The 26,465-nt window shown below is 43.7% G+C and overlaps 1 protein-coding gene and 2 long non-coding RNA genes across 16 annotated transcripts in view; 1 reads left to right on the top strand and 2 right to left on the bottom strand.

Annotated features, from left to right (window-relative positions):
• Nucleotides 1-11,686, bottom strand: part of LOC109452126 (uncharacterized) — a 401,284-nt gene extending 389,598 nt beyond the window's left edge. For all 9 annotated transcript variants that reach the window (XR_012492644.1, XR_012492645.1, XR_012492636.1 and 6 more), the window contains exon 1: nucleotides 11,544-11,686. This is a non-coding gene — a long non-coding RNA (uncharacterized LOC109452126). The remainder of the gene's footprint in view (nucleotides 1-11,543) is intronic.
• Nucleotides 11,687-15,056: 3,370 nt separating this feature from the next.
• Nucleotides 15,057-25,375, bottom strand: LOC109452125 (uncharacterized). Of its 5 annotated transcripts, XR_012492673.1 has the most exons (5): nucleotides 25,076-25,375; nucleotides 22,774-23,004; nucleotides 20,610-20,632; nucleotides 19,641-19,795; nucleotides 15,057-17,507 (listed from the first exon to the last, which is right to left on the bottom strand). It is a non-coding gene; the product is annotated as an uncharacterized LOC109452125 (long non-coding RNA). The 5 variants fall into 5 exon arrangements; XR_012492675.1 differs by lacking the exon at nucleotides 15,057-17,507 and having other exon boundaries at nucleotides 19,508-19,795; nucleotides 20,610-20,654; XR_012492672.1 differs by lacking the exon at nucleotides 15,057-17,507 and having other exon boundaries at nucleotides 19,508-19,795.
• Nucleotides 25,376-25,557: 182 nt separating this feature from the next.
• The window catches only part of BOD1L1 (biorientation of chromosomes in cell division 1 like 1), a 51,556-nt gene continuing 50,648 nt past the window's right edge, over nucleotides 25,558-26,465 (top strand). For both annotated transcript variants that reach the window (XM_074321445.1, XM_074321440.1), the window contains exon 1: nucleotides 25,558-25,909. In XM_074321445.1, the coding sequence (XP_074177546.1) occupies nucleotides 25,676-25,909 (234 nt within the window). In that variant the 5' untranslated portion in view covers nucleotides 25,558-25,675. The remainder of the gene's footprint in view (nucleotides 25,910-26,465) is intronic.

Below are 26,465 nucleotides of genomic sequence, written 5' to 3'. Positions count from 1 at the left end.
TGAACACTTAAGATGAGTACACTGTGACAAATCTTAAAGTACTTAATTATACCTAATATTTTTTTAAAAGGGGCTCTATTTGAATACCCCAGTTTAAAAAAATTAAGAATGGCAAACAAAAGTCCTCTGAAATCAGACAAATCTGGGTTCAAATCTCATTTCTACCACTTCCCACTTTGTAAGACCTTCAGAAACTTAGTCTGTCTGAGCCTTCACTTCCTCCTTTGTAATTCATTCCTCTTCATTTGCTGAGAGGAGTAGAGACATAACACATGTAAAAGTGCCTACCACTCTCCTAGTGCTCAATAGCTATTCGTTTCTTCTCCAGGAATTTCACAGTCCATTAGCTTTGACTTCCGCAAAGCAGGGCTTGTGTCAGTGAAGGCAAATGTGGGACAGTGTCCCCACTGCCCTCTCCTAAGCCTGAGGACATGGCGAATCAACTATGACACGCTTCTCTGCTGACCCTTAAAATCCATTTCCACATAGTTCTCCCTGAAGCTGCACATTCCGTGAGAGCTGGCACATGAAATAAAACCTAGGAGCCATCCTGACCTATATCATATTCATCTTTGCTTGTCTGTAGCTTCTAGTAGTACAAAGATTTGTGGAACTTGTACAAAATGACGAAAGAACTGATATTTATTTAGCATCTAATACACAGCACACTTGGGCTAGGGTTGAATACCTCCAAAACCCTCACAATATTCCTGTTAGAGAAGCATAATTCTTGCTGACTAGTCACAGAAATGTTACCAAAGCGTATTTAGGTTAGGAACACCAGTCCACAGGTCATAGGTAGGCTAAGCCAGCTTCAGCTCTAGGTCTGTCCACCATGACATGCCATGCTTCATCAACTATGGATATCCAATGCATATCCAACATTAGATAGTAGACAATTATGGACAAATCACCCAGAATCCAGAACAAGGAAAATAGACATGCATTATCCCATTTAGCAGTGAGTTAAAAAGAGAATATAGGAAGTGATTTTATGCCAAGAAGTAAATAAAAATAAGTGAGGTCTAATGGTTAAAAAGGAGCAAGACAGAATCAACAGTCTGCAAGAGTAACCATTTATCGGCTGCTAATTCTGCAGATTTGCTTTTTTAAACATGAGCACATTTGGTACTCTGCTGATGGAGCAGAGAGCACCTTGGCCAACCCCAAGCGAAGTGCGGCAGACACACTCTCTGCAGAGCCCGGCCTGTTTGTGTGCTTTCAGTTGGGTCTGCTTTCTTGTTGGTTTCAGAGACCAGAAGTGAGAAAACAGAGCTGCACCCTGACAAAACGGAGCTCCCTGCTGGGGAGGACTGAGAGGAGCCAGTGAGCACAGACCCCATGCCTGTCAGGGCCACTGTTTTGAATCTGAAAATACGCATTGTAATGCCCTCTCTCCTGAGGATGGAGAGGGCACAGAAGACAAAATGGGGAGATGGAAAAATGCCAGAGCCAGGAGGGCCTGCAGAGGCCGTTTACCCATTTCCCCAAATGTCAATCATGTTCACTATATGCCCATATCATCTGACTGACTCTCTTTTTATAAATAAGGCCACTATGTAACTACATTTAGCCTCTTCCTCAGCAGTAAATCAACGAAATCATACACTGAAGGTACTAGTTATGTTTTTCCTTAGAAATTGAAAGTATTCATCCAAAACCACAGTGAGATATCACCTCACACCTGTCAGAATGGCTATTATCGAAAAGACAAAAGTAACAAGTGTTGGCGAGGATGTGGAGAAAAAGGAACCCTCATGCACAGTTGGTGGGATAGTGAATTGATGCAGCCTCTATGGAACAGTATGGAGATTCCTCAAAAAAATTAAAAATAAAATTACCCTATGATCCAGCAATCCCACTTCTGGATATTTCTCCAAAAAAAACAAAAACACTAACTCAAAAAGATCTGTACCCCCATGTTCATTGCAGCATTATTTATAATGACTAAGACATGGAAACAACCTAAGTGCCCATCAGTGGATGAATGGATAAAATAAATCATATTTGTGTGTGTGTGTGTGTGTGTGTGTGTGTGTGTGAATATTATTCAGCCATGAAAAAGAACAAAATTCGGCCATTTGCAACAACATGGATGGACCTTGAGGGTATTATGCTAAGTAAAATAAGTCAGACAAAGAAAAATAAATACTGTATGTTAAGATGGTCAAGAGGTACAATTTTCCAGTTATAAAATAAATAAATCTTGGGGATATACCATGAAACATGGTGACTACAATTAGTAACATTGTGCTGTATATTTGAAAGTTACTAAAGAGAGTAGGTCTAACACGATCTCATCACACACACACACACACACACACACACACACACACATTGCAATCATTCACGCTGATGAATCTTAGGCCAGATGGTGGGAAGGAAAAGAAGAAGCTTCAAGAGGAGATTCATCAGAGGGGGGAGTGTGGACTGGGTTGCTGGAGCAAACTGCTGGCCTGGGAAGGGAGGAGATGATGCTGTAACTCGTGAGATTGGTCACTGGGTGAGGGCTGTGTCTTAGGAAATACAGTTACTCTCGTATGAAGTAGAAGAGCTGACATCTGATGGGTCATGGCCCTGGCGACCCAGGCCAGCTAGAGAGGAGTACCAGAGAGGAAACCCCTGAGGAAGACCTTCATCCATTGCTCTGAGGAACTACCGCAAGGACTGGCATTTCTTCTGACTCTCAGCTTCCACAGGGGGACATCTTCTTCTCACCCGCAGGGCACCAATGGGAGTGCTCAGGCATCTCAGGAAAGACCCCAGAAGAAAAGGGGTGTGCACTGCACTGCCTGTGAATCTGAGCAGGTGGAGGACTGAGTCGCAAAGTGGCTGCCAGCAAAGGGGACTCATTCTGTATTTGGAGGAGCTGTCAGGCCTAGGGACTTCCCGGTTCTGAGCGTATGGAGGCTTATAGAGGCTTAATAAGGAGATCTCAGCAGTTCTTACCCTCCCTGCACATGACCAGGGAGCTTCTAAAACAGACAGCAGCTGGGCCTGAAACCCAGTCCAACTGAATCAGTCTTTTTGAGTGGGGCCAAGGAATCAACTATTTTTTAATCTAATGTGCAGCCAGCCTGTGAAGTACAGGACTAACCCAAGATAGATAGATAGATAGATAGATAGATAGATAGATAGATAGATAGATAGATAGATAGATAGATAGACAAATGGATGCCCCCATTTTGTGGATTAGGAAGATGAGGGTTAGAAATTTGAATGAGTAGCCCAAGGTCATTCAGCTGGTAAGTAGCAGAATCATATGTCAAATCTAGTTCTATCTGATTGCTGACTCCATGTTAATTTTACTTTATCTTGTTGCTGGGAGGATTCTGGAGGACGAGCAAAAAGGAAGCAAGACAGGCAACAGAGAACAGAAAGACTACCTGTTAAAAACATTCTTGCAGTGACTAAAAGGGAGCTATTGCACAGACACACAAAGTACTCTTCCTGCATGCCAATAAAAAGCCATCCCGGCCAAATCAACATATTTCAAGAACGGTTTCTTCTCCCCACTTCTTTCTAGCTGAAAATGGTTTCAAGCTCGATACATTTCAGGTATCACTGGGAGGCAGGCACTGAATGACAAGCTGGTGTGCCTTAGAATACAAGGGAATCACACCTGTGCAGGGTCTCCCAGCCGCATTGAGCACAGACAGAGAGAGAGAGAGCGCCACCTTGTGGGGGAGATGGTGCTAGCCAGACTGGTTCCCGGGGTTCAGACTTCACCAGAGATGTGGTCTCCTGGAACCAGCACCTTAAAAGTGACTTGAGGACAGGAGCCCTCTGAGTGTCTGTGAATATCTAGTAAATAACACAATTTCAATTACAACATTTACTGAAAGTTTACAACGCACCAAGTCCTAAGCAAAGCTTTCCATGGGCACCCTCCTCCCAGCCACACACACAAACACACACACGCACACACAATGAGGTTAGCAATATTCTCCTTGTTATAGGAATGAGGAAACAGATCTAGAATCGTGGATAATTCACCAGCCCAAGTCACAGAGCAAGTAGTGATAGAGCTGGGATTCTACCCTGGGAGCGGGGGGACGGGGGGCACAATTATACTGATCCTGATTTGCTGCCAGGAATGTGGGATCTGTTGGACTACAGAACTCTTGGCAGAGTATGTGACAGGGAAGAATGCAGGCAGGAAATGCCAGCCAAAACTTCTCCTGGCAACCGTCTTACTGTCTTCCCAGGTCCTCAGCTGGTTCTGAAACTAGGCAGAAAAAAAGGGTGAAACTGAGGGGCACTTGCAATGGTACACTGCTAAGTGCTTAAAATTGGCTCTATGGGGAGAGAAGGTCCAAGATGGAGGATTAGGTAAATGCTCTGCCTACTGCCTCCGAGGATCATACCAAAATTACAAATAAATTACAGAAAAATCAACCTCAAGAACCATCTAAAAACTAGCTGAACGGAACCCCTATAACTAAGGATATAAAGAAGAGGCTGCATCGAGACTGGTAGGAGGGGTGGAGATGTGAAATGAGCTGATCCCACAGATAGTGGTTGAACACCAGGAGGGACACCTCAGTGGCAGAGGTCCCCCAGAAGAGGGAGAGGTCCCAATCCCACACCGGGCTCCCCAGCCTAGGGCTCCTGTGCCAGGAAGAGGAGTTCCCACAACATCTAGCAGTGAAAATCAACGAGGACTCCGTCTGTCCATCCCAGTGAAATGTAAGGTGGCTGGAAACCCAGACATCCTCTTAAAGGGCTCTCACACAGATTCAATCACTTGCAAATATTCACCTGGTCTCCAGTGGAGGGACGGCAACTCGAGAGGTGCCACAGACATACAGGGAAGGACTGAGTTGTGTGTCTCTGGGGCAAGGGCCATTGTCCCTCTGTGGAGGCGACCTCACGTGTAGCCTATAGGAGGGCATCATTTTTTCTATGTTGAACCCTCCCCACAAAGAGCCAAATCTGAGGCCACACTGGTCTGGTAAAATCCAGGAATGCACACCACGTTGGTGAAGCCCTGGGTCCCCGCCCTACACAGCTAGTACTGCATCACCCAGGGTACCCTTGGCTACTGAGTGGCCAGCCCACAGTGGAATGGGTAACATTTGGTAATGGGCAGTGAGCCACAACATGCACTGCAGCCTCTCTTAAATGACCCTTGGGGATCTGCAGGCCTGAGGCAAGCGGCGGTTGGCTGCAGTGTCCCCAAGGTATTTTGCGAAGTGGTGAAAGGCCAGGCACCCGTGCAAGAACTGAATCTGCATTGACCTTGTAGAACCCACTAGCCACTTCTCGTAACTCCCTGGGTCACTAGCCCAGCTAGTGCTGCAAAACCAGAGGCACTTGCAACACCGGGTGAACCCACCTGGCCCATGCACTGAAGGAGGATCTTTCAATGGCTGAGCTTTACGGGCAGTCAGCAGATGGCAACAGTCCTAGGGGACCTGGGCCTTTTTTTAAGCTTCCTCAGGCCCAATACTGGTAGCAACTGCCTTGATTCACAGCAAGGCCACCCCCACATGCCTCCAGATCCAGCACAGGCAGCAACCAAACACATATAGCTTTGCAACTCCTACCAGATACCCCTGGGCCAGTCACAGACAAGGCTTTAATTGGCATGCATGGGAGTCCCTCCCAAGAGACACCAGAAACAACACACCCAGGGGGCAGTTTCAGAGCACAACCTGGTTAGCCCCACAAGTGGCACACCCAAAGGGTGGTCTCAACAGGCACACGGGCCCAAGGGGTAAATCATCCTCTGAGGGGTCAGCCCCCACATAGCAGCCATACACTGTAGGCAGAGCCAGTCCTCACAGTCAGTCAGCCTGAGAGTCAATCCCACCCAGTAACACACCAAAAGCAATCAAAGCTGAACTACAACAGGAACGCACACACAATACATAAGGGACACTCCTGGAACACACACAGGAGTAAGGGAGACCATACCATGGGACCCCCCAGGACATATACTACATAAGGCCACCCAGCAAAGACTGAGAGACATAGGAGATCTGCCTAATACACGGTAGCAAAACAGAGTGGTAGCCAGAATGAGAAAACAAAAAATGCGTCCCAAATAAAAGGACAAGAGAAACCTCCAGAAACAGAACTAAATGAATGGAGGCCCTAACGTACAAGAGACAGAGTTTAAAACACTGGTTATAAGAACGCTTAAGGAACTTAGTGACAATTTCAAGAGATAGTAAACATAAAGGACAAAGAAACCATAAGAAAGACCAGTCAGAAATAAAGAATACAATAACTGAAAAGTACACTAGAAGGAATCAACAGCAGATTAGATGAAGTACAGGAGCAAATCAACAATTTAGAAAACAAGGTAGCAGAAAAACCCAACTGGAAAAACAAAAAGAAAAAAGAATTTAAAAAATGAAGATAATTTAAGGGACCTCTGGGACATCAAGCATAACAATATTCTTACCATAGGAGTTCCAGAAGGAGAAGAGAGGGATTGAGGGATCGAGAACCTCTTTGAAGAAATAATGATTGAAAACTTGTCTAACCTGGCAAAGGAAATAGATGTACAAGCCCAGGAAGTACAGAGAGTCCCAATCAAGATGAACCCAAACAGTCCCATATTAAGACACATTATAATTAGAATGGCAAAGATAAAAGACAAAAAGAGAATCCTAAAAGCAGAAAGAGGAAAAAAAAAAAAGGCAGAAAGAGAAAGACAACTAATTACTTACAAGGGAGCTCCCATAAGATTATCAGCTGATTTCTCAACAGAAACTTTGCAGGCCAGGAGGGAGGAGCAGGAAATATTCAAAGAAATGAATAGCCAGGAACTACAACCAAGACTACTCTACCCAGCAAGGCTAGCATTTAAAATTGAAGGAGAGATAAAGAGCTTCTCAGATAAGAAAAAGCCAAATGAATTCATTACTACCAAGCCAGTATTACAAGAAATGTTAAAAAGACTTCTTTAGGCAGAAGAAGGGAGAAAACAAACAAACATCAAAAATATGAATAATAAAATGACAATAACTATGTACCTATCAATAATTACCTTAAACATAAATGGATTAAATGTTCCAATCAAATGGTATAGGGTAGCTGAATGGATAAGAAAACAAAACCCATGCATATGCTGTCTACAAGAGACCCACCTCAGATTGAAAGAGGCACATACGTAGGCTGAAAATAAAGGGATGGAAAAAAATATTTCACACAAAAGGAAATAAGTAAAAAGCTGGGGTAGCAATACTTATATCAGACAAAATAGACTTTAAAATGCAGATTATAATAAGAGACAAAGAAGGACATGACATAATAAAGGGACCAATCCAACAAGAGGACATAACCCTAGTAAATCCATATGAATGCAACATAGGGGAACCTAAATATATAAAACAGATATTGACCAACATAAAGGCAGAGATCAACAGTAACACAATCATAGAAGGGGACTTTAACACCCCACTGACACCAATGGATAGATCTTCCAGACAGAAAATCAACACGGAAACAGCAGCCTTAAATGACACACTAGACCGGATGGATTAAATTTATATTTTTAGAGCATTTTGCCCCCAAACAGCAGAATATACATTCTTTTCAACTGCTCATGGAACATTTTCCAAGATAGACCACATGTTAGTCCACAAAACAAGTCTCAATAAATTTAAGGAGCTTGAAATCATGTCAAGTGTCTTCTCTCACCACAGTGCTATGAAACTAGAAATCAATTACAAGAAAAAAAACTGACAAACATACAAACACATTGAGGCTAAATAGCATGCTACTACATAATGAATGAGTTGACAATGAGATCAAGGAAGAAATCAAAAGATACCTTGAGACAAATAAAAATGAAAACACTATGACCCAAAATCTATGGGACACAGTGAAAGCAATCCTAAGAGAAAAATTTATAGCAATTCAGGCCTACCTAAAGAAACAAGAAAAATCTCAAATAAACAGTCTAACTTTACACCTATGGAAACTGGAAAAAGAACATCAAAATAAGCCCAAAGTGAGTATAAGTAAGGAAATAGTAAAGACCAGAGCAGAAATAAAAGAAATAGAGACACACACAAAAAAAATACAAAAGGTCAATAACACGAAGAGCTGGTTTTTTGAAAAGATAAACAAAATTGACAAACCTTTAACCACAGTCATCAAGAAAAAAAGAGAGAGACTCCAAATAAATAAAATCGGAAATGAAACAGGAGAAGTGACAAAAGATACCACAGAAACACAAAAAAATTTCAGAAAATACTATGAGCAACAATATGCCAAAAAAATAGAATATCCTGAAGAAATGGATAAATTCCTAGAAGCATACTACCTTCCAACACTGAAACAAGAAGAAACAGAAAATCTGAACAGACTGATTACTACTAATGAAATCAAATCAGTAATCAATAAGCTCCCAACTAACAAAAGTCCTGGACCAGATGGCTTTCACAGGTGAATTTTACCAAACATTCAAAAAAGGATTAACACCTATTCATATTAAACTATTCCAAAAAATTTAAGAAAAGGGAATGTTCCCAAGCTCATTTTACAGGGCCACCGTTACCCTGATTCCGAAACCAGACAAAAACATGACAAAAAAGAGAAAACTATAGGCTGGATAAACCTAATGAATATAGATGCAAAAATCCTCAACAAGATATTAGCAAACTCAAATTCAGTAATACATGACAAAGATCATACACCACGATCAAGTGGATTCATTCCTGCTATGCAAGGTTGTTTCAATATCCACAAATCAATTAACATGATACACCATATTAACAAAATGAAAAATAAAAATCATATGATCATATCGATAGATGCAGAAAAAGCATTTGACAAAATCCAGCATCCATATATGATAAAAATTCAGCAATGTGGTAATAGAGGGAACATATCTCAACATAATAAAAGCAATATATGACAAACCCACAGCTGACATCATACTCCATGGGGAAAAGCTAAAAGCATTATCCTTAAGTTCAGGAACAAGACAAGGATGCCTGTTTTCACCACTTTTATTCAAAATAGTTCTGAAAGTCACACCCACAGCAATCAGACAAGAAAAAGAAATAAAAGGCATCCAAATGGGAAAGGAAGAAGTAAAATTGTCATTATGTGCAGATGACATGATACTATTTAGAGAGAACCCCAAAGATTCCACACAAAAAGCTATTAGTACTGATAAATTTAGTAAAGTAGCAGGATACAAAATTAATATTCAGGAATCAGTTGAATTTTTATACACCAATAATGAACTATCAGAAAGAGAAATTAAGAAAACTATCCCATTTACAATTGCAACAAAAAAATAAAATAAAATATTTAGGAATAAATTTAACAAAGGAAGTAAAAGACCTGTACTCAGAAAACTATGCGACATTGAAGAGAGAAATTAGAGAAGATACAAATAAGTGGAAACATATACCATACTCATGGATAGAAAGAATTAATATAGTTTAAATGTCCATACTACCCAAAGCAATATACAGATTCAATGCAATCTCTATCAAAATACTAATGGCATTTTTCACAGAACTAGAACAAATAATCTTAAAATTTATATGAAACCATAAAGACCCATAATAATCATGAAAATCCTGAGAAAGAAGAACAAAACTGGAGTTATCATGTTACCTGATATCAAATTATACTACAAGTTCATAGTAATGAAAACAGTATGGTATTGGCATAAAACAGACACATAGGTCAATGGAACAGAATAGAGAGCCCAGAAATAAACCCATGCCTATATGGTCATTTAATTTATGACAAAGGAAGCCAGAATTTACATAGGGATAAAAACAGTCTATTCAATAAATAGTGCTGGGAAAACTAGACAGATGCTGTCATGTGGGGAGTCACGCAGGGTCTCTGCTCCCGCTCCCCACATAAGAACACAGGATATGGTGAGGCCAAAACGGAACACCCACGGAGCCATAGGTAGGGGAGTCATACTACTATATTCTCGCTGGCGGCTGGGTTGGAGAAACAGGAAGCAAGAACCACACTGTTCGCAACCCTCACTGCACCGCTTGCAGGCTCAGCCGCCATCTTCTTGCTAGCCCCCATTTTTCTGCTAGAGTAGCCACGGCAGTTATATTAGTGGCCAATGGCTCACTGGTTACAACTGACGGCCAACTAGCCACAGCTGATGGCCATCTGATCACAGTTGATGGTCATTTACTACCCGAGCCAGCACCTTTCCATGTGAGGCCGAGAGCCTGGAAACTGCACTCCTGGCTCTGTCCCCACAGATGCATGAAAAAAATGAAACTGGACCACTTTCTCAAGCCATATATGAGAATAAACTTAAAATGGATTAAAGACTTACATGTAAAACCCAAAACCATAAAACTCTTAGAAGGAAATATAGGAAGTAAGCTCTCAGGCATTACCCTTCGTAATATTTTTACTGATATATCTCCTCAGGCAAGGAAACAAGAGAAAAATTAAACAAATAGGACCACATCAAACTAAAACGTTTTTTCACAGCAAAGGAAACCATCAGCAAAATGAAGATATTCTACTGAATGGGAGAAGACATTTGCCAATGATACATCTGATAAGGGGTTAATACCCAAAATTTATAAAAATTCACGTAACTGAACACCAAAAAAATAATAATAATCCAATTTAAAAATGGGCAGAGGGCCTGAATAGACATTTCTCCTGAGGAAATACAGATGGCCTATAAACATATGAAAAGATGCTCAGTGTCACTAATCATCAGAGAAATGCAAATAAAAACCACAAAGAGATACAACCTCTCTCCTGTCAGAATGGCTATTATTAATAAATCAACAAACAAGCATAAGAGAGGATATGAAGAAAAGGGAACCCTCATGCACTGTTGTTAGAATTGCAAATTAGTGCAGCCACTATGGAGGTCCTCAAAAAATTAAAAATAGAACTACCTTATGACCCACTCCTGGGTATTTATCCAAAGAAATCAAAAAAACTAATTCAAAAAAATATATGCACCCCTATGTTTATTGCAGTGCTATTCACAATAGCCTAGTTATGGAAACAACAAAAATCCCCATTAATAGACAATTGGATAAAGAAATTGTGGTACATTTATACAATGGACTATCACTCTGCCATAAAAACAAATAATGTGATATTACCATTTGCAGGGGGAGAGATCGAAAATGGCAGAGTAGATAAACACTGTACCTGCTTCTTTCCATAAACACATTAAAATTACAACTAAATTATAGAACAATCAACCTGGAGAATCATCTGAATTCTAGCTAAACAGAAGTTTTATAATTAAGGATATAAAGCAGTCATGTTGAGACTGACAGGAGGGGCGGAGACGTGAAATAAGCTGGCCCCAAACCTGTGTGTGGCGGTTGAGAATCAGGAGGGATATCTCGGCCACAGAGGGTCCCCCCAGAAGAGCAAGGGACAATAGCCCCATACCAGGCTCCCCAGCTCAGAGTACTGGTGCCAGAAAGAGGAGCCACCACAACATCAGTCTGTGAAAAACAGTAGGGATTCCAACCATCTGTGTGGGAGGGAAGGCTGGGGGAAACCCAGACATCCTCTTAAGGGGTCTGCACACAGACTCACTCCAAGACACTCACCCTGGGTTCTGGTGGAGGGACGGTGGCTCCCGGGCCATCAGAGGCATATGGGGGCAGACTGAGGTGTGTGACATGGAGTCAAGGGCTAGAGGATAGTCGCCATTTTCTCTGTGAGAAGGCCTCCTATGCAGTGCAGCCGGCAGGTGGACGCCATCTTTTCTATGTTAAGCCCTCCCCCACAGGCCAAATTTGAATCTGATTGGCCTGGTGAGCTCTATTGCTCCACCCTGCTGACTCACTTGAAACCCGCCCTCCCCAATTCCCCCATCCCTGGAGGCACTTTGTCGGTGAGCAGCCAGCACCACCCACACTGCACTCTTTCTTGGGAAACTATCAAAATCCACAGGCCCCAGGTGGGCGATGACTGGCTTGGCTGTGCTCTGAGACTTTTGCTGAGTAGCTCCAGGCTCAGCACTGGCACCAAACCAGAATCTGTATTAACTCGGTGACCACAACTCTTCCCACTCTAGTGACTCCCTGAGACCCTGCTTCACCCAACTTACATACCATATGAGGCTTGATCAGTGGCAGAGCCTTAAGGGAGCTGGCAGGTGGCAGCAGGCCTAGGGATGTCCTGGCTTTTTGCGGAGCTACCCAAGGCCTGGTACTGGTGGCAGATTTCCTCAGTTCTCAGCATGGCCTCTCCCACATGCCTCCAGGTTTAGCACAGGCAGTGAACAACTGCAGATCACTTTATAGCTCCTACCAGGTAGTCCCCACCTGGTCATAGGCAGTCGGTGACCTGGGCCTACCCCAGAGGCTCTCCTAACAGGCATACAACCAAGGTTACTCTACCCAGCAAGGCTTTTATTTAAAATCAAAGGACAGATAAAGAGCTTCCCAGACAAGAAAGAGCTAAAGGAGTCCATCACCACCAAATCAGTATTACAAGGAATCTTAGAGGGATTTCTTTAAGATGCGGGGGAAGGTCAAAATTATGAATAAAATGGCAATTGCTACATATCTATCAACAATTACTTTCAATGCAAATGGATTAAATGCTCCAATCAAAAGACAATGGAGGGCTGAATGGATAAGAAAACAAAACCCTTACATATGCTGCCGACAAGAGACTCACTTCAGATTGAAAGACACACAGACTGAAAGTAAAGGGATGGAAAAAGATATTTCATGAAAAAAAAACCACAAAAAACTGGGGTAGCAAAACGTATACCAGACAAATATACTTTAAAACAAAGGTTATGTCAAGAGACAAAGAAAGACCCAATAATCCCATTTCTGGATATTTATCCAAAGAAACCCAAAACACTACTTCAAGGGGACATGTGCCCCATATGTTCATGGCAGGATTGTTTACAATGATTAGGATGAGGAGGCAGCCCTACTTGGCCTGGGTGTCTGTCGATGGAAGAATGGGTAAAGAGTAATGGGTACATGTATACAGTGAAATATTGCTTGGCCAGGGAAGGGAATGGGTTCTTGCCATCTGCGGTGGCATGGATAGACCTGGAGGGTATTTTGCTGAGTGGAGTGTCAGACAGAGAAGACATGAAATGTGATTTTGCTTGCATGTGGAAATCTAAAGAACAAAATAAACAAAACAGAAACAAATTCACAGATATACAAAACATTTTGATGGTTGTCAAATGGGAAGGGGTTAAGGGGATGAGTGAGAAAAGTGAGTGGATTAGGAAGTACAAATTGGTAGTCAAAAAACAGTCACAGGGATATGAAATACAGTATGCGGAATATAGTCAATAATGTGGCTAAAACTATGTATGGTGTCAAATGGGTACTAGACTTGTTGAAACTATCACTTTGTGAGGTGTGTAAATGTCTAATTATGTTGTTTTGTACACCTGAAACTAAAATAAATAAATCCATTAAAAACTTTGTGTTGCACACACACACATAAAGAAATAATTAAGTACTGAAACTGAATCAGTACTGAATCTGCAGTCAAAGAGCAGCTAAAATTGAACCTGTACCTTCAAGAGCGACTCATGTTTTAACTCAGCCTCAAACACAGCGAATTATTCACGCTACCATCAATTTGTATTAGCCAGTTATAAGGAATCACTTTATCCTCGCCTTTGATCCCTGTGGGCACTGAAAAATACCTTCTTGGATCTGAACTCAAGAGGATTTTATCCTAGTCTAATTCTCTAAGCCTCTGGCTTCGGGCCTAGATACCCTGAAATGCAGGTCAGCTGGTGAAATGGTCATGTTCTTATTTCCCCAAGGAGCAAAAAAAGCCCTTTTGATGTGTACAGATTTTCTGGGCATGTTAAAAATCTATCTTAGGTAAAAGGAGACAAGTGGAAATAGAAAGGTTCTTGGCAAAAGTGTGTACTGGTAATACACTGAAGAGGTTCCCCAGTGCCTATGTATCGGCCGTCGCCTGCCACAAAGGCATTGTGACGGGAGCAGTGAAATGAGGCCAATGCACTAATGGGGTCATAGTTTTTGTGTGTTTTTTAATGTCAATGTAAAGAATTGTCCTTCATTATGATTATTGTAATTTCTACTTTTTGTCCTAAAATGTATTTTATATATTTTATTGTAAAAAATAAATAAATAAATACAAATGGCTCTATGGGTGAAAAGAAGCCCTGATTTGTGGCACTTGCCAATTTCTGTGGTGTAAATATTCCCATTGTAGCCATTTTCAAACTACCAACTTGGCATCAACTATTTCCCAAATTTCCTGAAAATGTAACCTGAACTTGTGTGAACTGGCTCCAGTACACCTATAAATCGATTCTATTCTAAGAAAATAATGCTTGTTAGTTAGAAGGAGGGACATCCCCCACCCCAAAGTCCAAAATACTCCAGTGTTTTAGCATCCCTCAGTGATCTCATTCAGGTGTTTTCTCACAAGGATAATTTACTTCAGCTCAGCAGACCCACAGACTTCGGTGGCATGATTGGCACGAGTCACATATGCTAACGAATGAAAGCTCTGAGCTTGATGAACTGAAGATTCTTCAAGGGACATCCTAGACCAGAAGAATAGGTTTCGTGGGTACTGACAAACTGGAGAGAAGCTCCATCCTAGTAAGGATTGAGTTCAATTCGTGAAAGAACAAATTAGAACTCTTAAAAACCAAAAAGCAGAGTGGGAGTGAAGATGAGCTACACATATATATCTTGGGTTAGGGGAGGAGGAAGGTCACAGTGAATCACAGAATACCAGTCTTTAAAATCAACATAAAATAAAACAAATAATAGTGGGATTGCAATAAACAAAGGAGGCGTACGGTAACTGGGAAGTACTCCTTCCCTCAAATTCAGATTTGCTTGGCTTCTTCAGACACTGGGTTGAGTCTGGTCTTCCTGGGGGAAAGTACAATGGAGTACTTAAATGCATAGGCTTTGGTGGAAATCTGTGGAATTGACAGAGTTGCTTAACATTGCTAAGCCTCAGTTTCCTTGTCTGTAGAATGGTGATATTAATGATACAGTCAAAGCAGTTGCTGCGATGAACTGAGTGTGAACATTTATCCATATTTTATTTCAAGCTTGTTGGCAAGGGAAAAGACCGACCACACACACACGCACACACTAGTTCAGAGCTTGTTCAGGGAGGAAGACAAGTATAAGTTAAACACTACCCGACTAGAGTTTTAAAAGAGAAATGTCTGGTTTAAAGACTATTAGGATAGCATCGGGCTTAGAGGGTTGCACCTTGATAGCCAGTTAAAGGCCACTGGGCATATCTAAAGAGCATGAGTTAGCCAAGTGGAGTCAATCTAACTTTCCAGAAGGCCTCTGAACTGCATGAAGTCCAGAAAAATACTCCCGTGCTTTATCAGCAGTGCTAGGTCCTTCCCAAAGGGGCTGAACCCATCAACCCACAGAGTTCTGCCCAGATCAGGTTTGGAATGATGTCCTTTTCGAGTCAGCATCATACAAGGCTGGTGTGAGGATCACAGGAAACGGTAACCGCAGGGAACATGTGCTGAGTGTTTGTCCTGGGCCTGCACCGGTGGTGACCACTTCACACCCCATGGAATCGTCATTCACCAGTTTCAAATTCTCTAGGGGCTTTCCGTTGCACATTCCCTACCCTTGTGGTCAAAGCCCTACCTGGCCTGATTCCATCTGCCACTACTCTACCTCTTGTCAGTGGCCTTCATCTGCAGTGGCCTTATTTCTGCTCCTCAAACATGTCAAATTGCTTCCTGCCCCAGGCCCTTAGCACTAGCTGCTCTGCCTGCCAGGGCCACTCCTCTTCATTTTCCCATGGCTGGCTTCGTTGTGACATTTAGATCTGAGAAAGATCTAACCTGCAGATGCTAGCCAGTTGCCCTCTATCATCTCACCCTACTAACCTTCTGCTGGGTACTTATTTCTGCCTTGTACTTTATTCATGCACTTGTTTGTTGTCCAAGGAACTCCACTAGAATGCCAGCACTGGTAGGGCAAGGGTTTGTCTGTCTTGCTCTCCTGCTTTCTCTCCCACTCGCTTTGGGTACATAGCAGGAGCCCCAAACATATTTGTGGAATGAATAAATGATCTCAGTCCATCTTCCCCAAAACCCTATGGAAGGTCTGTTATTCTATTTCACAAATAAGAACACAAGGCACAGAGAGGTTGAGCAATTTACCCATGGTCATCAAGCTGGAAAACAGTAAACCTGAAATGTAAACCGGGTATGGTCCTAGTACCCCTTCAACATTGTAAAACTAAGCGTCTTCACCACCACCCTTCCTCTTATATAGATGACACATTCAGTCTAGGAAATGAAAGGAAATCTGCCTTTGCTTTCACCTTAAATTAGTTCATCTGCCTTTGCTTTAGCCTTAAATTTAAATTAGTTTCTGTGGCATTCGTTAGTCAGAGCTATCCATCTACTGTTCTATGTAAATCAAAATTATGAAAAATGCCCACTGCAGGAGTGAATATGCCTGTAATTATATGAATATATCTTTTCTATGGCTGACCTTGAACATTAAGCTACTTAACAAGTCGCTCTGACCATCGGGTGTCTATCATCTCCGTGAAAACCACGTTCCAGGCCAGCTTCCTGCAGAATGCTTCATTGATTCAGCCCGTCCCAACACCCTTCCACATATTACACATCATTTTTTCCCACTTTGCCCTCATTACTACATTATCCAACTACTCTTACTTTATACGTACTGTGTGTGCTTAACAAGCATGTTTCGTCTTTGCAATCAGCATGTCGGCTCCCTGAGACGGGGTCTCATGCTCACTGGGCTTCCTTTCCTGGGCAAATCTGCAGACGACCAACAAGACGGTACAGAACACCTGTATAGTCGCCTAAGAGCAGAAAATGTGACTGTGCAAATGAAAGTGCGTTTCTTTTTCTCTTCATTCCTTGTAGAAGGTTCTTAAGTGGGGGAACAACACAAATGCTTTCCTTACTGTGAAACGCAGTTTAACCACCATTGTAAGTTGTTCGATGTATTTCCCTCTTTGGGGTACTTCTAATATAACCTAAAATAGTAGACATTCGAATTTACATTTAATCAAAAAAATCTTGGCCCTTATTCAGCCTTTTGTTATTTTGTTTTAACGGTTATCTGAATCTCACTTTTAATCGTGGTCCCATATTCTTGTCGCAGAAAAAGAGTGGTGCAAAACATTTAAACACAACCTCTGTACTTAAATCCAGAAATGTACAATTGTCACTTTAGTATTCAATGTCTAAAATAATTACTGATGAAGATTTTAATTCAATTTTCTTTCAAGAAGTAAGCATATTTTCTCTTTTTCCAACTAACTCTGATAGCTCTTGAGTATTATGGTTTAACTCCATGGAAACCACTCTTGAATCAAATCTGTCTAGCAAGAACGTTCTTGCTTTTAAAGCGTTGTTCCCAGTTGGTCCACGGCCTCCCTGGAGAAACTGAGGCACTAATATGGAAAGAGTGATCCATCTGACTAGAATATCAGATTTGTATTGAAGTCTTGACACATGCTGGCATCGATTGATAGGAAGTTGTCACGCGGGGCGTCAGGCGGGGTCTATGGTCCTGCTCCCCATATAAGAATGCAGGACATGGTGAGGCCAAAAAGGAACACCCAAAAAGCCATAGATAGGGGAGTCATACCACTATACTCTCGCTGGCGGCTGGGTTGGAGACACAGGAAGCAGGAGCCACAGAATCCGCAATTCACAGTCACCACACTCCACAATCCACCCTTGCTAGCCCCCATTTGCTGCCAGCGTAGCCACGGCAGTTATATTAGTGGCCAATGGCTCACTGGTTACAGCTGATGGCCAACTAGCCACAGCTGATGGCCATCTGATCACAGCTGACGGCCATTTACTTCCCGAGTGAGCACCTTTCCATGTGAGGCCGAGAGCCTGGAAACTGCACTCCTGGCTCTGTCCCCACAGAAGTGTCCAGCCAATGTTCAGCTTATGTACAAAGGGACAAACACTGGTGAATGTTGATATTCATTAGGCTCCCATGCACACTGTACCATTTTTCACAATCTTTTCCCATGTTAGAATCCTCCCATCACCATAACTAGGCACATTCCATACTGTACAATAGGACTTTTGTTAGGATGTTTCTTGGAATGTGTTTTACATAATCAGTGATGGGTAAGAACAAGCATAGGCGGGTCTCAGGAAGATGTGGAGTGCACAGAGCCTGTGTTATCCATCTCTCGTCCATACTTGTGGGTTGGTAGACTTATCCCCCGCCCCCCCACCACCTGACTGGCTCCATTCACATGGCAGGGGCTCTGGTGGTTGACTACTTCCTCCAGACATCTGCTTACAGTGTTGCTACCAGAGAGGGAAACCAATTGCCTGCCAAATTCCCAAGGATGGTTCTAATTGGTGCAACTTGGATCAGGGGCATATCTCTAGGCCAGGGGTGTCCAAACTTTTTTCAACGTTTTTCACCAAGGGCCTGTGGGGACAGAGCCCCAGAGAGTAGTTTACAGGCTCTCGGCCTCACGTGGAAGGGTGCTGGCTCAGGTGGTGAATGGCTGTCGGCTGTGGCTGATTGGCCGTCGGCTGTGGCCGGTTAGCCGATTGGCCGCTGGTATAACTGCTGCGGCTACGGAGGAGAGCCGAGGACTGCCGAGGACTGCTGAGGAGCCGAGCAGAGCCGAGGAGAGCAGAAGAGAAGAGAGGAACAGAGTCGAGAGAGTGGAGGAGGGTCGTCGGTTGGTCAGTTGGCGGAAAGGCGGTCGGCAGGTCGCGCGTCCAGTTGGCCCAGCTTCCAGTGAGACCATAGTGGTATGACCTCTACCTATGGCTCCGTGGGTGTTCCTTTTTGGCCTCACCATATCCTGCATTCTTGTGTGGGGAGCGGGAGCAGAGACCCCGCAGGCCACCGCGCACGACAAATGGCGCAGCGAGCAGGGTCTCCCGCACGACAAATGGCGCAGCGAGCAGGGTCTCCCGCACGACAAATGGCGCAGCGCGCAGGGTCTCCCGCACGACAGGGCCATATTCAGTAAAATACACAAACAGCCGGCCAGTCACTCAAGGTGAAGTACATATTGCCTCACTTGGTTTATTTAAGTAAACTAAATATATTTTTGGAATTTGCTGTGGGCCAATAAAAAATGGATCGTGGGCCGCAGTTAGGACACCCCTGCTCTAGGCTATTTGCTGTTGTCAATAGACTTCTGTATGTTCCTAGTTTTCTACAAGGAAGTTAGTTACCAGTATAATTGTTGTGGGAGGCAGCCTGCGGGGTCTCTGGTCCTGCTCCCAACATAAGAATGCAGGATATAGCTAGGCCAAAACGGAACACCCACGGAGCCATAGGTAGGGGAGTTATACCACTATAGTCTCACTGGTGGCACCATAGTCTCACTGGAGGCTGGAGTCACATGACCTGCAATCAGCTGTCCGCTTCTCTGCCTGCCAACCGACCCACTTGACTCATGACTCTCTGACTCTATTCTCCAACCAGCGTAGCGGCAGCAGTTATATCAGTGGCTAATTGGCTAACTGGCTACTAGCTGATGGCCAATTAGCCACTGCTGACAGCCATCTACTACCCAAGCCAGCACCTTCCCACGTGAGGCCGAGAGCCTGGAAACCGCTCTCTGAGACTCTGTCCCCACAATAATCATTGCCACCTGAATTAAAAACATTTTTAAACAATTCAATTTAAGCCAATAAAATTGGATGTTACCTGAGATGGCCGAGCTGGCAGCCCAGATTTGTCCCCACAGCAAAATTTCAATTGTTCAGCACAGTGTGGGGCAAGGTCAGTCTTGCAAGGTCAGCAGGTGACGTTCTTACATGAAGACGAATGTGAATCCCAGGTGGTTTCCAAGCTCTTGAAGCCTTATGTGCAAAAAACATTCATGAGGAGGGAGGGAGGTAACCACCAAAGGGAGAACTTCCTTTATTTGCTGAACGGCACTTTATTTCCTATAGACAAATTCAAATGTGAAGCCAAATACGACCCACAGGTCGCCCAATGATCACAGAGTCTGAAGAGGAATTAGATGATCTTAACAGCTGGCACCTAATAGCAAATGCATGCTCTCCACAGACACAGTTCCAATTCTAGACACTTTGGATCCCTCTCATTCATAGATGCTATGCCAGCCACCTCCTCTCTAAAAAGATTATTTATTCAGAGGTAGAATAGTCTCATTACTTTGGTATACAATTTCCTGGTTATAATCACTATGTTCCCATGCCTTTCAGAATTTCTACCCAGATGACCTGGATTGGATTTGGGGTATTCAGATAATATTACATAATTTCCACAGACCTTGCTTTCATTTCTACTTTTCCTAGTTTCATTGTGGGAGGTGTGATTTCTAATTTACAGGGCACCATGAACCATCTAGAATATTCAAGAAACACATACACACACACTAAGGCTACTTTTTAAATAAAAACAATGTTCTTAAAGACTCTTCTAAATTCAACTTTTTTTTCCCATCTTTATAAGCGTACAAAGGAGTATCTTATATTTCAAGCCATCTGCCATATCGTCATCCCAATTGTCAAAATAGCCAGCAATTCAGGAACATTAATAACTATTAGCTACTTAGTTACATAATAAAGCTTACTTTTGTAAATCTGATTGCTATCACTACCAGAAGATTAACTCTTAAAAGCAAGAAATATGAAAAAGTAATGTTACCTGCATAAAAGGAGTATCCTCTTCTGAAAAAAAAAAATGTTCAAACTAGAAAGCATGGAATAAAAATATGACAAAAAGGCGGTCAATCACTTAAGGGAACCATAAATGACCATCTGAGTTCCCCAAATATTGATGAGAAAATTCATATTTTATTATAGAATTCTATCTCAGCATACCCACCACTTCTCCCAAAACCAAAAGCAATTTCTTCACGAAGTAGCAAATCTGCAAGTGTGTTAACGGTTTAATATTAATGGGCTGCATCACAGAATATTTCTAACAGAAATAAAATAAGCATATGAGCACTTATGAGCTCATTGTTTATTGAACTGAATGAGTATTTACTGAACACATCGCGTGCACCCAGTACATACCAGAGATCTGGTTTTCTGCCTCGATTCACAGCATGACTAGACTATAACAAAAGCAAACTCTGGCCCTTTTCCTTTCACCTGCTCTTTCCTCATCCTGCAGAGCTTCCCCTCTCTCTCTTTGTCCAAACTCCACTCATTCCTAATACTTCCTTTCACCTGCACGGCATATGATAAACCACTGTCATTTACATGACCTGGCTTAGTCCTTACAGCAACCCTGTGAATTAGGCATTAGGCAGAGAAGGAACTTGTGATTTAGTGAAAGACAGTTCTCAAATACAGGCTGCCCAACTTCAGAGTCTCACAACCACACCTTTGCTGCCTCCTTTCAGTCCAAGAAGGCAAACATTTTCTCTAAAGGGCCACATGGTAAATACTCTCAGCGTTGCAAGCTATACAGTCTGTCCCAACTCTGGCCTTGCAGCAAAAGCAGCCATACACTGACTGGAAACTAAACAAACCCAATAATTGTGTCTATGTTCCAATAAAACTTTATTTATTAAACATAGGTAAAGCAGATTAGGCCTGTAGGGTGTAGTTTAGTCTAGTCCAATGTTTTCCAAATGGTGATCCATCAGCATTTGTTAAAAATCTGAAGTCTCAGGCCCTACCCCACACCTGCCAGTCAAAAACTTTGAGGATGGAGCCAGCACTGTTTTAACAAGCCCTCCAGGAGATTCTGCTGCGCGCTCAAGCTTGAGAACCACTGCTAACCTTCCTGATTGCCCACACTGGACTCTCCTATTACATAAAGTATGAACTACTAAGGTAATTGGTATGTCCCACTTCACTAGAAGACCTTCCTCCCCCATCTTCTTCCCCCATCATGCTCTCTCTCCTGCTCTGGAGTTCCTGCTCTAATATCCTGGGGGCTTATGCAACCCAATCCTAGTTCTCTGTTGCCATTTCTGCTATCATGCTGCCCCAAACCCAGCTTCCACGTCCCACTAGCTAAGTCTCAGCTGCCCTCTTGAATTCTGCAGCACCTCCAGGTAACATGCTCACACAGCTACCACTTCCAAAGCACCCCTACTCTTGGGCACTGGCAGGGACTAGGGGGCTTCCAGTCTCTGCCAAATGCTACAGAACCAACCCTCTCCCTCTCCACCCTTCCATTTCCCTGTGCTACCCTCATCCCCATGTCCTGACCCCAGAATGAGTGACAATTCTTTCAAGTTTTTGCAGGGGAAAAAAAGCAATCCCTTCCCCCATTAATACTCTGTAATGCTCTGCCTAACCACCAACTCCACCGTCTTCGGCTATTTTATTCTACAGTAGAAATAGAATAGCTGAGACTAAGTTTGCTTTGGAAAGGCAATAACACATTTTGTCCTCTCCCCTTCCTCTTACAGTCCTTTGAACCCCACCTAAGAGTGTGTTTTGTTATAGAAGAGTGAACTTCCAAAGTTTAACTGGGCTTTGGGTTGATGAAGAGTCCTTTAGAAAATGATACTCATCAGTCTTGATTATGAAAGGCTGGGCCTATGGCCTGGTTTGGCTAGGGATGCCCTGGGGCAGGAAGGTCCTGGGAGGTGAGGGAAAGGAAACAAACAATTGTGCCTAATATGCAGATGGGAATCCCTGGGGTTAGGAGAGCATCACACTGTAAACCAATGTTTGACTTGCACTGGATTAGCCGTCAGGAACAGGGTTTGGATTGGATGGGGGGGATGGGGGAGGGGCTGGACTGTAGAAAAGAAAGGAAATCACAGGAGCCAGATAGATACTTGGCAGGAATCTGTTGCCCAAGGATACAAATGGCTACCACAGTGATTGCCATAATTACTCACCACTGTTCCACTCATTCCCAAAGCGTTTGTAAAGTTTGCTTAACTGTCACCTTAGCATCAGATTTAGGAAATAAAATGAGAGCTTGATCATGTTCGGGAAGAAGGTATTTGATCCTTGTTAGGATGTTCTGAAGTCAGACATACACACAGTCGGGCAGGGGAGCGATGGCAATTGTTTTTGAAGAACTCATCTCTTCCACACCCTCACTATTGTCACTTATGTTACTCTTTCTAAAGAAACAGAGAGAACAAAGCAAAGACGTCACTGGTAGGAAACGATGACTGCTTAATAGCTTTTTTTTTTTTTTTAAAGGTTTAAATGTATTCTATTCCCCCTGCCCAGGTATTCACAATACTCATCCTTAGGACCTGTCTTCAAGTATAAAGAAAAGCACCTTTGAACAGCCACTGCAGTAAAGATCGGTGACCCTGATTCTTTTCAATGCAACTAGAGTGTTTTCTAAGGCTAGTAAATTGTTCAAGTTACACTATATCCAGTATATGTATATCCAGTGTAACTTGAACTCATAAACACAAATATTATGTCATTTCTTTTAGATTCAGTATGTTATTCAATAAGGCAGTTAAAGTACATTTTATAAAATAAATTGTGAATTATGTAAGTTATAATCAATTCTCACCTTATTACATTTTAGAAAATATTTACTATTTTCTATATGCTGTTCACACACATAAAATTATTTTCCAGTCACTGAACCAATTAATTTTTAGCAGCAAATACCTTATTGTTTCATAATTTTTTTTAAGTTTGATCATTATACCTAATTAAATTTGTGGAGTTTTGCTCAATTTTTATGGAAGATTCTTATTTAGTTATTCCCAAAAAAACAAATCAGATACATCTACGTGCACTGAAAAAATACCATGCTCTTTACCATACTACACACTTAATAAATAACATACACTTAGCAACATAGTGTATTATGTTGTTGGTAATTAGGTAAAGGCAACATGTCATAGTCTCACATTGTTTTCATAACTAATTTTTAAAATGCATAAAACAATTATATCTTACACCATTTTAATCTTGATTGCTTGAGTAATAAATCTTTTAAGATTCATTCCATGACTTTGACTGTCTGCAGTTTTCATTATATTCCCTCAAAAATGCATGATGCTTTATTTGAATTGAAATAAGGAAGTCAAACTGTTTCTGAGGGAAAATAATATCCAATTTGGCTAGCTTGATGATGAAAACGCACTCTGTTAATTAGGTTATATGAAAAACATTTTTCATACTTGACAGTTTCACACTGAATGAGCTGCAAAGTTTTGGCAAAAACAAAATTGAACCGGCTAGCAACAAAAAGCAATTTATCCAAAACTATTTATGAAAATCAAAAAAGAATGTTTAGATTCCCCCAAAGTGTGAGTATATCAGGTTTAACATGGTATAGCTCATTGGAAAAAAAAGTCTAATTCATAGTCATTTGATGTCTTGATAAAACCTATTTAGTATATTTCCCAGAAACTGAAAAAATGAAAGAAAAGGACTAGGTAAACAAATCCTTTGGCAAGTCAGATGGTTTTCAACTCTTCACTTTCAACAAAATTGGAGGGCCTAATTGAATAGCCAGCTCACAGGTCATCAAATCTAATTTTTTGAGGTCAAGAATTGAGTGACATTGCTACGATAAAACTACATTGCCAGGTACAATACATGCTTAGAAGCACAGGGTTTCTAAGGGCATACAGCTATGAAAACTAGAAATAGGAAAAACTGATGTACAACCCTTCTCATTCTAGCAATAAGACATACTCATCTACAGACATGCATTTTAAAAAGCAGTAATATCCACGTCACTGAGATGCAGTTCCAATCAATTTTACATCTACTTAATAATTATGAAACTCTGTAACATTTATTTTGCTTTGATCGTGTACCAATAATACTTTAAACGTAACTCAGTCCAGAATCAGGCGATTTGCTTTCTGTGTAACCTTCAGCGATTTACTTAATCTTTCCGGGCCTCAGCGTCCTGCTCTGCAAATTGGGGCTAGTAGCAGGACTTAGCAGTCTTGCTGCAAAGACTGAATGAGTAAACGCATGTAAAAGGTCTTAGCACCATGCCTGGCGCACAGTGCCTGCTATGCAAGCATGGCCTATTATCACAGTTACCAATTGCAAAAGCCTTAGAACTAAAAGCCCGTGGGTTTGTCTGGGCCGGCAGGAAGACGGTGCTGGAGGGATCGGGGTCCAGTCCGCAGGCACATTCGGAGAGAGACAGGGGATGCGCCAAGGACAACTGGGGAAGAGACTGCAGGCCTTGGAGCTACCTACTTGCAGGAAAACCGTACAGGATCATAGGAGAACACAGAGGGTTGGGAGAGGTTAGAATACGCAGTTTCACGTACGGTGCGCATTATAAATGTCTATGGCTGTCGACTGCTCTGTGAAAGAGCAGCAACAGCATCAGGCCTAAACGCCCCTGACGATGGACGCGGGCCAGCGTCTCGCTCCCCCGCGCGGGCCGGCTCCGAGCTGGCGCCCAGTCGGCCCTCGGGCCCGGGGAGTCGCGCCGGTCGAACGCCCGACCGCGGGGCACTGCAGACGCCGGCCGCCGGCCCGAACCCCGCGAGCCACCGCCCGCGCGGCCTCCCCGCCGCCGCTCCCGACGCAGCCCGGCCTCTCGAGGGCGCCCGCGCAGGCGGCAGCCGGAACGGGCCCCGCGCGGCTTCCGTCGTCGGACTTTCACTGCGATTGTCACCGCCTCTTCCTTTCTTCCTTCCCCCGGTTCCCTTTCACTTCCGGGGTTACTCTGGATCCGCTGGTTCCGTAACAACATCCCGTTGGCCTCCCTCGGGCGGCGGGACCGGTGCAGCCGCCGCCTCGCAGGAGCGCCCGCCGGCCGGGCCCGCGCCCTTCCCGGCCCAGGCCGCCATGGCCACCAACCCGCAGCCGAAGCCGCCTCCGGCGCCGCCGCCTCCCCCGCCGCAGCCGCAGCCGCCGCCGCCGCCGCCGGGCCCCGGGGCTGGCCCGGGCGCGGGCGGGGCGGGCGGCACGGGGGCCGGCGCCGGGGACCCGCAGCTCGTGGCCATGATCGTGAACCACCTCAAGAGCCAGGGCCTCTTCGACCAGTTCCGCAGGGACTGCCTGGCCGACGTGGACACCAAGGTGCGGGGCGCGCGGGGGTGCGGGCGAGGGGAGGCCGGCCCGGGCGCCGCCGGCTGTGTCCCGCGTCCGAGCACGGCCCGCTGCGCCGCGGCTTCCCGGCCGGGGCCCCCCCCGAGCGCGCCGCTGCCCGAGCTCCCGGTGCAGCCGCGTTGTCTCCGCGCTGCCGCTCGGTGCCGCGGACGGTCCTCCCCGCGTGCAGCCGACTCGTGCCCGGCGCCGCGGGCGCTGGGAACGTCGGGCTGAGCGAGACTGAGCCATTTGTTCTCATGGAGACGCGTCTGCAGACAGTGACCGGTGCGGTCACGTCTGGTTCTTTTTTTTTTTTTTTTCCCCGCGGTTCACTCTGTTTCCATACTCCTCTCTCGAAGATTTCTGTGCGGTAAGCGTCATGTCTTTGTCCTTTGGAGAGTTGTTAAGTGGTCATCGAATCAAAGTGTGTGCAGTGTGCGTCGCTGGATTGGGGGCGGGGAGGGAGTAGTTGCAACAATAAGGAGGTAGAGTTGGACCGCGAGATATAAGGTGGGCTGGGGAGATCGGGACGCACGTGTCTACCGGT

The sequence above is a fragment of the Rhinolophus sinicus genome, linkage group LG02, assembly GCF_036562045.2.
Source record: "Rhinolophus sinicus isolate RSC01 linkage group LG02, ASM3656204v1, whole genome shotgun sequence".
Taxonomy (NCBI): domain Eukaryota; kingdom Metazoa; phylum Chordata; class Mammalia; order Chiroptera; family Rhinolophidae; genus Rhinolophus; species Rhinolophus sinicus.
This window is presented reverse-complemented; position numbering and strand designations above follow the sequence as displayed.